Here is a 13,540-nt window from a genome sequence, read left to right as displayed (position 1 = left end):
AAATGCCCTGTTTTGGCGATGAAATAAAACCACCCTGATGAGAGACAGAAGGCTTTTGGTGCAAAATGTCTGTCGACAAAGTGCCAGCGTAGAGACCACGCTTGATTTTATTGCTTTAATTGGCCTCCAGGAGGTGTTCCACAATGCCCATTTGGTCAGAAGTTTGAATTCCACTGCCCTGCAGCCAGGTAAACAACTATCCACCCATCCCCCTTAGAAGCTCCGGGAATTTTTGAAATTCCATTTCCTGTTTGCTCAGCATGGAGAGGTCTCATCGCATCTTCCCAGGTGACCATTGCAGCTTATCACAGCAAACACTCTCCCGCTTGGACCACTGTGGAGCTGCTGAAGCTGCTCAGTATATGGGGAGATGAGGCTGTGCAGTGTAGGAATTTTGATACCTACAGGCAGATTTCTCGAGGCTTGTGTGAAAAGGGCTGTGATCGGGATGCGCAGCAGTGCAGAGTGAAGATAAAGGAGCTGAGGCAGGCGTACCATAAGGTGAGGGAGGCAAATTATCGCTCCGGTGCTGCACCTAAGACCTGCCAGTTCTATAAAGAGCTGGATGCTATACTCAGTGGCGGACCCACCTCCTCCTCCAAGAGCCCCGTGGATACTTCAGCAGGCCTGAAAGCGGCAGAAAGAGGACCTAAACCAGAGGATTAAGTCATTGATGAAGAGGTGGGGTTAGAATGACGATGTGGAGCTCCTGGCGGGGTCGCCCGGTGGGAAAAGCAGCCAAGAACTGTTCACCACTCCGGAGGTGTCTAGCCAGTCTCAGCAGTTGCTCTCTGGCGAGCAAGAAGCAGGAGAGGAGATGTCTGGTAAGCGGCTGCGGTTTGTGTAGTGCAGAGGTGCGTTCAGGGTATAGAAATGTACAAGGCTGGCTGTGTTTCTGTATGCTAGACATTCCCCGGTACAGCTAATAAGTACAGCAGAACAAGGTGTTGATGCACGCCAAGATCTCACCGGAATCCTCCAGAGAGATCTCTAGGAAAGTTTCCTGGAGGTACTTGGTAATCCTCTGCCGAAGGTTCCTTGGCAGAGCTGCTTTGTTCTTTCCCCCATTGTAGGACACGTCCCGCGCCATCCAGCAATCACTTGTGCAGGAACCAAAGCAGCACACAGTGTTGGGTAAAATCTGTTTCTGACCTGTTTTATGTAATGTCCATCTTGGAGTTGTAAAAGGACAGCTAAGCCTCCATCTTGGATACCCTTCTCCTCAGATGATTTAGTGTCCTTTCAGCCTTTTTCAAATCAAGGAGGGGAAAGGTCAGGGCAGTTAGACTCATGTGACAGCCATAATCTGCCTAGCAAATGCAGGTTATTTAGTAAGTAATACGCCTGTCACTCAGGGCTGTCCATCTGAGTGACAGCCAGTGTCCCACACAGTTCAGCTAGCTGCGAGGAGCCCCAGAGGGACTAGGACTCATAGTGTAAGCGGGGGAATAGTCCCACTCTTGTGGAGAACTTTCCTGGCTTCTGCACTATCAAGGTGAAGAGGGCTAGCGAAAGGGTCTGAGTCCTTGCTCCCACTTCCTTTACCCAATGGCCTCCCTGCCCTGGAGGACTCCCCTTCCACTCTCCTGTCTGGCAGAGTCCTCGTAACCCCAACAAGGCTGGGCCCAGGATTCCTGGGGGGCTCGACCCCCAACCCTGCTGTGGTCACCTAGGACAGGGGCTAAGGTGTCCCCATTCAGGGGTACTCTCTCTGCCCTGGGCACTTCCCTGACCCACTGACCATTACATACAATGTAAAGCAAATTCAAGTTATTTAATCAACTATTAATTTTTAAAAGAATAAGGAAAAATGGGAAAGGTTAAAGGAAACATATCAACCCGCTCTGTGGCAGGGAACATCACAAACTGTGTCTCTGGAATGTCAGGGCAGTTCACTGTCTGTTCCTTGTAAGTCCCAGGCCTTCTTCTCAGGCCCTGGCTGTGCTGTAGGGAAGCTGTGGGTTGGACACTTGCTCTGGTGGCGGCCACATGCTCTCAGGCTCTAAGTGGTAGGACCCTTCTTCCCAGTGTCGCCCCCGCCCTGTTGGGGTTATGATCCAAGCCTGGCCTGCAGACCCTCTTGGCTGAGGTGTCTCCCTGTGCTGGGCCCGCTGCCCAGGGTCCCCCTCTCTCTCCCCAGCTGCTCACCACACCCAGCTCCAGACTGCTCCAGCCCCAGCTCCACCACTCTGTCTCTGCACTGCTGCTGCTGCTCTGCCTCCAGCTCGCCTGGGCTGCTTCTTTGACCCCTCTGCCTCTGGTTGCTGCAGCTCTGCTCCCAGGACAGGTCTGCTCTGCCGGCTGCTTCTGTGACTCTGCTCCCAGCACTGACCTGCTTCCTGGGCTGCTTTTCTGGCCCCTCTGGCTCTGGTTGCTGCAGCTCTGCTCCCAGGGCAAGTCTGCTCTCTCTGGGCTGTGCCTCTGGCTGTGGGGCTGCAGCTCTGCTCCTAGGACAGGGTCTGCTCTCTCTGGGCTGCTTTTCTGGTCCCTCTGGATCTGGCACAGCTCTGCTCCTCAGCTTCGTTTGGGCCCCTGCTTTCTCCTTAGCTCGGCCCCACTCTGTCTGACCCAGGCAATTCCAGCTCACACGGAGGACGGGACCTCCCTGGCCTCCTGACTCCCTGATTAGCCTGCCCACCCGGTCATTCAGGCTAACCTGGAGCATTGGCCTCTCCCCATTGTTCCTGGGGGCAGTCAGTCTCAGGGTCCTGATTCCCCATCGACCCTTCCCCCTTTTTAGTTCTGGGAGCTAGCAACTAAAACACCCCCACTGAATGTTAGTAAGGGGGCAACAGTCCCCTTACAATAGAACTTTGGATTCTTGGTCTCTATGAACATACTTGCACTGGACTACAAGGTCAAGCAGAGACTGCATGGGCAAGCACTGAAGACCTATCTGAGGGAGAAGATCTGCCCAAGAGGGAGACCACCTGCCCGAAGGACCTGTCCGGAGGGAGAAAAATACCCAGTTCCTGAGTTCCTGTTTGGTGTCCCGCGCCCCTGATTTTCACCACTGTCCCTGTCGGTATCCTGAGTTTTTGTCATTGTGTCCCTGTCTTCAGGATATGGTATTGTAATACCCATTGTGGTTTTCCTCTGTTTTACATCCATAGGTTAAGGGGGTTTAAAGGCTCTGAGCTTCATGGTCTGGTAACTGTTAACAACCGAGTGTGTCTTGCTTATGTTGTTTGTTGTCTGAAGGGGGTCTTTGTCTAGTTTACAGACTAGTGGCATAATAAATATTTGTGATTTACATCTTATTCTACCTCTGTCTTAATAAATCACCCGATGATAGATGCGGAAGGGGGTGGGATCTGCAGACAGCCCATCTTCTGATCTGTGTAGACCACAGTTAAACTGTTTTGGGCTAACAGCAGCGGAGCAGCATAGGGACCATGGTGGAAGCCACAGCATGTAGTAGATGTAACCTCGCTTCCCTGCTTACCCTCAGCAGTGAGATATCTATTATAATGACCCCCTGCTGTGGAAAAGTGTGGAAGAATTTTAGAATTTTTTCCCTAATCAGGTGCACCGCAACCCTTGCAGAGTGCTCTTTTCCATCATGTAGTGCCCCCACCCCTCCCCCAACCCAGCCAACACTCACCATGCTTTGGGTGTTGGCTGAGATGTGTGCTTGCCAAGGGTCAATGAGAAAGCGATGTTATGTTACCAGAGGTGTATTTTACTGAAATGTTTCAATACCGTGTGTGAACTTAACTATCATGCTCCTGTGCATTGTTCTTTGTGCTTCAGCAGATGTGGCCTTGCAGAACACCCTACACACATTGGCCAAGTGTCTCCGCCAGATAAGAAAGTGCCCAAGACCAAGCAAAGAAGACACATTCGGGGAGGTACTGAACTTCTCCAATGAAGAGAAAAGGAAACTCAAGGAGTGGAGGGAAGCCAAAAGGCAGGACAGAAAAGAAAATCAGGCGTTTGTTAAGGACACTACTGAGCGGATGATTAAAGTAATGGAGGAGCAAATGCAGATGCTCCAAACTGAGCAGATGCATGCCTGCCCTCCCCTGCAGCAGATTCAAAACTCTTTTCTGTGTGCCCCCCCCCAAACACCGCCCGCACAGTCCTTTCCGCTTTCTGGGACTTCTCAGTTTCCCCTTCACTCCACCCCTTTGGACAATTTTCAAAAGGATAGCTGGACCTACACACAGCTCTGAAAGTTTGCACTTCCCTGGTACCTCCTTTCCCACCAAGCCTCTTTTGTGTGCGTGCATGTTATTTCCTGTGCATGTTGTTTCTTGTGTGTAAGTGTGGGTGTGGTTTCTTGTGCAATAAAAGCGAAGGTTTTGAAAGGTAACTCATCTTTATTTGTTTCCTACAAATTGAGATAGCAGGCACTGCCAATACATATGCAGGCAGTTTAATCATTTGCTTACTGGAATGTAAGGCCCCAAATGTCACCATTGCTTCCTAGGAAAACTACATGTAATATGTCATTGCAGCACCAATCACAGAGATAGACATTACTGGTTCTCATTTTCAAAGTGTTGCCTCAAGGCCTCCCTGATTCAAATTGCCCCCCCTCTGATAGCCCTGGTATCTGGCTGCTCAAAATATGCAGCCAAACGGTCTGCCTCAACACTCCACCCCTGAGCAAACCTTTCACCCTTAGCTTCACAAAGATTATGCAATGTACAACACACAGCTATGACCATGGGAATATTATCCTCATTGAGGTCTAACCTGCTATAAAGGCATTGTCACTGTGCCTTTAATCTGCCAAAGGCACATTCCACTGTCATCCGGCACCTACTCAGACTGTTGTTGAACCACTCGTTACTGCTGTGCAGGTTTTCCATGTCAGGTTTCATGAGCCATGACTGTAAGGGGTACGCCGGGTCTCCCAGGATCACTGTGGGCATTTCAACGTTTCCCCCTGTAATCTTCTGGTCTGGAGAGAAAGTCCCCACTTGTAGCTTTCTATACAGGCCGGTGTTCCTGAAGATGTGTGCATCATGTACATTCCTGACCATCCCGCGTTGATATCAGTGAAATGCCCAATGATCCACAAGCACCTACAACACCATGGAGAAGTACCCCTTCCTATTGGTGTACTCTGTCGCAAGGTGGTCTGGTGCCAAAATTGGAATATGTGTGCCATCTATCATCCCTCCACAGTTAGGGAAACCCATTTCTGCAAAGCTGTCCACTATTTCATACACACATTTCTCAGAGTCATGGTCCTTCGTAGCAAGATGCGACTAATTGCCCTGCACGCTTGCATTAATGCAGCCCCAACAGTCGACTTCCCAACTCCAAATTGATTTGCGACCGACCAGTAGCAGTCTGAAGTTGCCAGCTTCCACACAGTGATTGACACGTGCTTCTCTACCAAAAAGGCAGCTCTCATTCTGGTGTCCTTGTGCCGCAGGGTTGGGGCGAACTCAGCACACAATTCCAGGAAGGTGGCTTTCCGCATCCAAAAGTTCTGTAGTCCTTGCTCGACATCCCAGATCTGCATGATGATACAATCCCACCATTCAGTGCTTGTTTCCCGAGCCCAAAAGCAACGGTCCACTGTCTGCAGCTGTTCCATGAATGCCAAAAGCAATCTAAAGTTGCTCCTTTCCATATCACACAGATATGTCAGACAACATGTAGGAATGAAATCAGGAGGGCCAAATCGCACCTGGAGCTGCAGCTAGCAAGAGATGTCAAGAGTAACAAAAAGGGTTTCTTCAGGTATGTTGGCAACAAGAAGAAAGCCAAGGAAAGTGTGGGCCCCTTACTGAATGAGGGAGGCAACCTAGTGACAGAGGATGTGGAAAAAGCTAATGTGCTCAATGCTTTTTTTGCCTCTGTCTTCACTAACAAGGACAGCTGCCAGACTGCTGTGCTGGGCATCACAACATGGGGAGTAGATGGCCAGCCCTCTGTGGAGAAAGAGGTGGTTAGGGACTATTTAGAAAAGCTGGACGTGCACAAGTCTATGGGGCCGGACGAGTTGCATCCGAGAGTGCTAAAGGAATTGGCGGATGTGATTGCAGAGCCATTGGCCATTATCTTTGAAAACTCGTGGCGAACGGGGGAAGTCCCAGATGACTGGAAAAAGGCTAATGTAGTGCCAATCTTTAAAAAAGGGAAGAAGGAGGATCCTGGGAACTACAGGCCAGTCAGCCTCACCTCAGTCCCCGGAAAAATCATGGAGCAGGTCCTCAAGGAATCAATCCTGAAGCACTTACACGAGAGGAAAGTGATCAGGAACAGTCAGCATGGATTCACCAAGGGTAGGTCATGCCTGACTAATCTAATAGCCTTCTATGATGAGATTACTGATTCTGTGGATGAAGGGAAAGCAGTGGATGTATTGTTTCTTGACTTTAGCAAAGCTTTTGACACGGTCTCCCACAGTATTCTTGTCAGCAAGTTAAAGAAGTATGGGCTGGATGAATGCACTATAAGGTGGGTAGAAAGTTGGAGAGATTGTCGGGCTCAACGGGTAGTGATCAATGGCTCCATGTCTCGTTGGCAGCCGGTGTCAAGTGGAGTGCCCCAGGGGTCGGTCCTGGGGCCGGTTTTGTTCAATATCTTCATAAATGATCTGGAGGATGGTGTGGATTGCACTCTCAGCAAATTTGCAGATGATACTAAACTGGGAGGAGTGGTAGATACGCTGGAGGGCAGGGATAGGATACAGAGGGACCTAGACAAATTGGAGGATTGGGCCAAAAGAAACCTGATGCGGTTCAACAAGGATAAGTGCAGGGTCCTGCACTTAGGACGGAAGAACCCAATGCACAGCTACAGACTAGGGACCGAATGGCTAGGCAGCAGTTCTGCGGAAAAGAACCTAGGGGTTACAGTGGACGAGAAGCTGGATATGAGTCAGCAGTGTGCCCTTGTTGCCAAGAAGACCAATGGCATTTTGGGATGTATAAGTAGGGGCATAGCGAGCAGATCGAGGGACGTGATCGTTCCCCTCTATTCGACATTGGTGAGGCCTCATCTGGAGTACTGTGTCCAGTTTTGGGCCCCACACTACAAGAAGGACGTGGATAAATTGGAGAGAGTCCAGCGAAGGGCAACAAAAATGATTAGGGGTCTGGAACACATGACTTATGAGGAGAGGCTGAGGGAACTGGGATTGTTTAGTCTGCGGAAGAGAAGAATGAGGGGGGATTTGATAGCTGCTTTCAACTACCTGAGAGGTGGTTCCAGAGAGGATGGTTCTAGACTATTCTCAGTGGTAGAAGAGGACAGGACAAGGAGTAATGGTCTCAAGTTGCAGTGGGGGAGGTTTAGGTTGGATATTAGGAAAAACTTTTTCACTAAGAGGGTGGTGAAACACTGGAATGCGTTACCTAGGGAGGTGGTAGAATCTCCTTCCTTGGAAGTTTTTAAGGTCAGGCTTGACAAAGCCTTGGCTGGGATGATTTGATTGGGGATTGGTCCTGCTTTGAGCAGGGGGTTGGACTAGATGACCTCCTGAGGTCCCTTCCAACCCTGATATTCTATGATTCTATGAACTAGGAGTTTCTTCAGTTAGAACTTTGTGATTAACTGCACTGCCATCCGTGATGTTTTAATGACAATTATCAGAACTGCGGGTTCCATCCCTTCCCACAAAGATGCTGGGGGCACAGCAAACAAGGGCCATTGAAATATGCTGCGAAAGAAAGCCAGAAGCCCATGGAATGCTGGGACAGAAAACAATGCATCATGGGACATTGAGCCTGGTACCAAGATGCACCACGATCCACTCTATCTTCCCACAAGACCTAGCAACAGAAGGTATCGAGCTGGACTGTGGGATAGTCCACAGATGTCCCAACTGTGGGCGTGCTCTGCCGACAGAGGGAACAAGCATGAACATGCGATACTGATTTTTATTATAGCACTTTTTGAGTGTCGACTTGACTTGTCGACAAAACTCTGTAGTGTAGACAAAGCCTGAAAGAGCCATTTTTCAAGCTCCAGATATGTTCTTCAGCCCTGTGGAGATTGGAAGCTTGTCTCTTTCACTAGCAGAAGTTGGTCCAATAAAGATATTACCTAACCCATCTTATCCCTCTCATAGTCTGGGACCAACACAGCTACAACAACATTGCAAACAAAAATTTTACTAGTTTAACAAGGATTAGAAATTTAAATATGAGTAAGAAGAACATCTGAAGTAACAGCAATGTTTCCCACAGCGTGTGATACACCTCCTATAAAGTTGTGATGAACTATCTGGATAAGGTGGAGAACAGACAGACCTCTCAATTGTTAATCAGGTTTCAGCTTTTATTTTAAAAAGTTTCCAGATGTTATGGTTGAAAGTAAACATTCAAAATGTGAAAAAAGTGTATCCAAATCAGTGATTTCTGCCTGAGATTGGAGAGAGCTTGAAGCAATAGTTCTGAGGTGTGAAATGACCCATTCATTTCAGTGGGTGTGCCCTCAGATGCCAATGACAACATCTTAAATGTCACCACTGTTAACTATATCACTGCTCATTATACCATGTAAGAAAGGAAAGGAAATATCATCATCTTATGAAGATCTACACCAGCATTTCCCCAAGTGTGGGTGGGGAAGGAATGCAGTGACACATAAATTAAGATAGGTTGCCATTTAATAACACAGGGCAGAGCTGTTGGGGAGCGACTGGTTTCATTTTCCTTAAGTGTGGATCCAGCTTTCTAAAGTTTGGAAAAATGGTGAGATGCTGAGTTACAGCATATTAGAGAGAGAGAGATGGACTTGCAATCTTTGTGTTTCAGAATATAAACCAAATATTGGCCAAAATCAGGACGGAATTTCCCCTCACATTATATAGCATTGTGGAATTAAGCACATTAAGGCCATTTTAACTCTTCATCCAAAGCATTTCTCTGACAGTGACCAGAGAGACTAATGGATCGTTGATCCATTATGGCATAAGGAACCACTACATTCTTTCTAGTGACTGAAGGATATGGAAAACAAGAAACTGACAATCAGATTTAAGAAATAGAATAGCAGCAGTATCTCAGATGAAAGCAACAGTAGTAACCCAAAAGTTTCACACTCCTCCTATTCTTTACATTTACAGGGTTTGGAGGAATTACTGGAATAATTATGCCTTTGGTGAGAGGAGTACCAAAAACTTCCCACAAAAAAAATAATGGTATAAGTATCTACATTTGTTAAATATTATAGGCCACAAATGTAAAAACAGATATTATGCATATACTTCATATACAAAGTATGTGCCAGTGAGCACAAACAGACTTATGCGCCTGCATATTTTGCATACACGAGCAAAACAGGCAAATGTATGTGTAAGTGAGTGCTTGCATCAGTAACACCATATTTCCTGCACACAATTACCAGTTTGTAGCCACAAATCAGTATTTTGTACATACTATTTAAGGCACTGACGTTTGAAAAGGAAGCCTCAAATCTATATGAGAAAGTAACATTAGTCAGTGGGAGAATTTATATGCTTACATTTAAGCAACTGCATAAGTGTTTGCAGAATCAGGACATAATGGAGATGATATAAATGAAAGTCAACAGGAGAAAATACAATTCTCAAGTCCATTAAGTGTCCTGGAAACTATCATGCACTATATGATTTTTTTTTTTTTTAGTATGTGCGAGTATATCTAAACTTTACCCAGCTGGGATGAAAATGTAATTCATTTATCATAATTACCCTGGGCCTGATTCTGATTTCCATTTGCACTATTGTAAATCATGAGTAACATCGCGGAATTCAATGGAGTCACTCTGGATTTACACGAGTGAAACGAATATGAGAATATGGCTTTTTTCCTGAGAATGAAGACATTCAATTGTGACCAGATTTCACTTTCATTTCATAAAGCTGACAGTTCTTTTCTAAGCTGAGGCCAACAGATTGGTTTCTATTGTGAACATGAGCCAAGAAATACTACATTTAATGAACCATTCCACCTGCTTCCTTTGGCAGACACACTAACATTTTTTAATGCCTTGACCAGGTTTAGATTTCTTTTTAAAACAGATATTAAGAATATTTGTATGTGAAACATATTCAGAAGAAATACCATACATTTGGCCTTTCAAAAGACAGAATATTATATTTAAAAAGTAATGCATTATCTTTGTTTCTTAAATGTACTGAAAAAATGATAGCCGATATGCACTTACTTTGGCAGTCGTTTCTTTAATGGACATGCTGAGTGACTGTTCTTTTTCCTGAAGGCTAGAAGGATTAAAAGAAAAGAAAAATGTTGATCTTCTTTACTAATCATGGTATGTTACACAATATATGTTTTCATAAATAAGTACACAAAGGCTTTAAGATGATTCTTCCAAGCATAGAGGACCAATGTCAGGATAAAAATCATATTTCTCTAAAATCTTCATTTAGTCTCTGTTACTGACAACACTGTGCTGCAGATTATTAGACCTGGAAGATTTTTTTTTTGTCTAGTTTACTTGTTCTCAACTGATCCTATTTGTTTACTTTTACACTTTATTCAGCATGGATAGTAAAACTAACCTACAATGTATTTCACCAATACATTTTCATGTACCACAAACCCAATAATAATATATATTATTTTAATAATTATTAACAGTAGTATTAATAATTTGTATTATTTGTACAGAAGTAGCACCTAGGAGCCCAAACTCTGGAACAGCATTGCACTGTGTGAGACACTGCACAAATACATAACAAAAAGAGTCTCTGCCCTCAAAGAGCTTACAATATAGGTATTGCACAGTGTTCAGGTTTCCAGCATTGCTAGAGGATGTTTAAAATCCATCATCCGGTTTTCATTAAAAATTCACTTGAAAATATTTCCATTCATATTTGTTTTTGTAATTTCAAAAAACCTTACAAACAAAAGTTTTGCCCTGTACTACTCAATTATATGCTTAAGCTTTGCAGGTACAACCCATGTCTGTGCACACAAATTAAGGTTTTTTGCATGCACGAAACAAACAATCCTGCTAACACTGGATATTATTGAACACCCTCTGAAAATATGAGCCTATATATACACAATATAAATACAAATTCAATTTATATATACAAAGTAAATACAAAAATTACTTTAAAATAACGTTACAGTTGCAAAGTCAAACACTCAAAAGTTAGGAAACATCAAAATTAAGGTTGCTCATGCAACAACCTTCATTCACCCCTTTGTGTATGTGCATCACAAAACAGTTTTTGATTCACATAATCACTGACTATTTTTTCCACAGGACCCCTGCCTTATTCAGTGCAGAGGCTGGATGGTCCTCAGAGAATGAATCAGAGCTGTGTAGTGAGTGAGGCTGTTATCTGTAGGACCAATGCCTCATTTGTTCCCAAGTTGGAAGCTGTGTCATGAATGAGGCAGAGCAGAAAGGATGATTTTGTGGTTAAGGTAGCTGAAAGCCATTCTGGAGAATCAGATTTTACCCCTGCCTCTGCCACAGACTTCTGATGTGATGCTATGCAAGACCCTTAAACCAAACTTTTCATAGCTGGCCATTGTGTTCCTAATTTTTTCTAGGAGCCCAGCTTGAGTCCCTGGGGTCTCTGATTTACAGAAGTACTGAGCACTCAAAGGCAATTAAAATCAATGGGAGATATGCTATGAATAAATGAAATGCTATCAAATGGTATCAGAAAAATCAGGCCATGGGCATCTCATCAATTGGCCACCAAAATTAGTGTGTACTTTTGATATTATCTCTGTGCCTTAATTCTACATCTGTAAAACAGGCATAATACTGCATTACTTTACAGTGGTGTTGTGAAGATAAATCAATTCATGTTTGTGAAGCACTCATGCTACCGTAGGTTTTTAGTAGTGGGTCGTAAATCAGGCATGGGTCACACAATGCACAAGAATAAAATGAAACACTGAACTGATGCTTATTAATTGAGCACCGTCCATCTTGTGCACTGAATGAGGTGGGGGTCCTGTGGAAAAAATAGCATGTGATCATGGATTTATATACTGTATCATAATGCATATGCACAAGGGGACAAATTAAGTTGAACAGACAACCTTAATTCTGGCATTTCCTAGCAGCTGAGTGCTGGACTTTGCAACCTTACCATTCTTTTAATGCAGTTTTCTTTGCATGTGATTTCCTAGGTTTTAAAAAAAATGAACTCAAAAAACAGAAATTCGGTCATGTTGTTATTACTATTTATTATTTGAACTACTGAAGTGCCTATAAGCCATGTTCCCTTTAATTTTTCCCACCTATGTGTGGAATGAATTTTGTTATGTGCACCAAAATGGAGGTGATGTGTCACACATCACCTCCATATCGGTGCACATAACAAAATTCATGTGTCGGGGCTGGGCTGAGGGTTTCAGAGTGTGGGAGAGGGCTCAGGGCTGTGGCTGAGGTGCGGAGGGATGAGGGCTCTGGCTGAGTGGTGTGGGCTCTGGGGTGGGGCCAGGGATGAGGAGCTCAGGGCTGGGGCAGGAGATTGGGGGAGTGAAGGCTCTGAGTGGAGGTGAGGGCTCTGGGGTGGGGCCAGGGATGAGCGGTTTGGTGTGCAGGCTGTCCCTGGGCTATGGCAGGGAGAGAGGATTCCCCCCAGCTCTCTCCCCTAACAGCAGCACCTGGGCTGGGGTGGGAAGGGTGCCTCTCCCCGTCATGGCAGCTCCGGGGCTGGGGCCACAAGATAGGCGCCTTTCCCACGGCCGCAGCAGGTCCAGGCTGGGGCTGGGCAGGGACCGGGGGAGGGGCACCTCTCCCCCAGCTGCAGCAGGTACAGGGCAGGCTGGGTTGGGGCCGGAGGAGGGGTGCATCTTCCCCGGCTGCAGCATGTCATTTTAAAATTATATTTGTAGGAGTTTGCACTAACACATTAAACTTTGTTTTTGAGAGAACACCTACTAGGCCTCAAAGGGCCTTCATAGTAGGTGATGATAGTTCTATATATAGTGGTTCTATATATAGAAATGTATGGCTGGAAGGAACCTTGAGAAGCCCTCTAGTCCAGCCCCCAATGCTGAGGCAGGACCAAGTATACCTGAACCCTCCCATACAGGTGTTTGGCTAACCTGTTCTTAAAAATCTCCAATAACAGGGATGCCACAACTTCCCTTTGAAGCCTATTCTAGTGCTTAACTATCCTTACATCTAGAAAGTTTTTGCTAATATCTAACCTAAATCGCCCTTGCTGCAGATTAAGCCCATTACTTCCTGTCCTACCTTCAGTGAACATGGAGAACAACTAATCACCGTCCTTTTTGTAACAGCCCTTAACATTCTTGAAGATTGTTGTCAGGTCCCCCCCTCAGTCTTCTTTTCTCAAAATTAAACATGCCCAGTTTTTTTTAATCTCTCCTCCCATGTCAGGTTTTCTAACTTCTTATAATTTTTGATGCTGTCCTCTGGACTCTCTCCAACTTATCTTTCTTAAAATGTGGGGCCCAGAATTGGACACAATACTTTAGCGGAGGCCTCACTAGTGCTGAGTAGAGGACGACAATTACTCCTGGGTAACTAGAAAAGGAGTACTTGTGGCACCTTAGAGACTAACCAATTTATTTGAGCATAAGCTTTCGTGAGCTACAGCTCACTTCATCAGATGCATACTGTGGAAAGT

The 13,540-nt window shown here is 45.4% G+C and overlaps 1 protein-coding gene and 1 long non-coding RNA gene across 8 annotated transcripts in view; one reads left to right on the top strand and one right to left on the bottom strand.

Moving 5' to 3' along the window:
* LOC119565814 overlaps positions 1 to 4,267 on the top strand; it is a 32,421-nt gene extending 28,154 nt beyond the window's left edge. The window contains exon 3 of the long non-coding RNA XR_006289706.1: positions 3,757 to 4,267. This is a non-coding gene — a long non-coding RNA (uncharacterized LOC119565814). The remainder of the gene's footprint in view (positions 1 to 3,756) is intronic.
* The window catches only part of DISC1 (DISC1 scaffold protein), a 369,386-nt gene that overhangs the window by 207,877 nt on the left and 147,969 nt on the right, over positions 1 to 13,540 (bottom strand). For all 7 annotated transcript variants that reach the window (XR_006289703.1, XR_006289704.1, XM_043543293.1 and 4 more), the window contains one exon: positions 10,117 to 10,171. Coding sequence is in view for 5 of the 7 variants with exons in the window: in XM_043543293.1 (XP_043399228.1) it covers positions 10,117 to 10,171 (55 nt within the window). In the remaining 2 variants the exon portion in view is untranslated. The remainder of the gene's footprint in view (positions 1 to 10,116; positions 10,172 to 13,540) is intronic.

The sequence above is a fragment of the Chelonia mydas genome, chromosome 3, assembly GCF_015237465.2.
Source record: "Chelonia mydas isolate rCheMyd1 chromosome 3, rCheMyd1.pri.v2, whole genome shotgun sequence".
In the NCBI taxonomy this organism is placed as follows: Eukaryota; Metazoa; Chordata; order Testudines; family Cheloniidae; genus Chelonia; species Chelonia mydas.
Note: the sequence above shows the minus strand (reverse complement) of the source record. Positions and strands in the feature narration are given on the sequence as shown.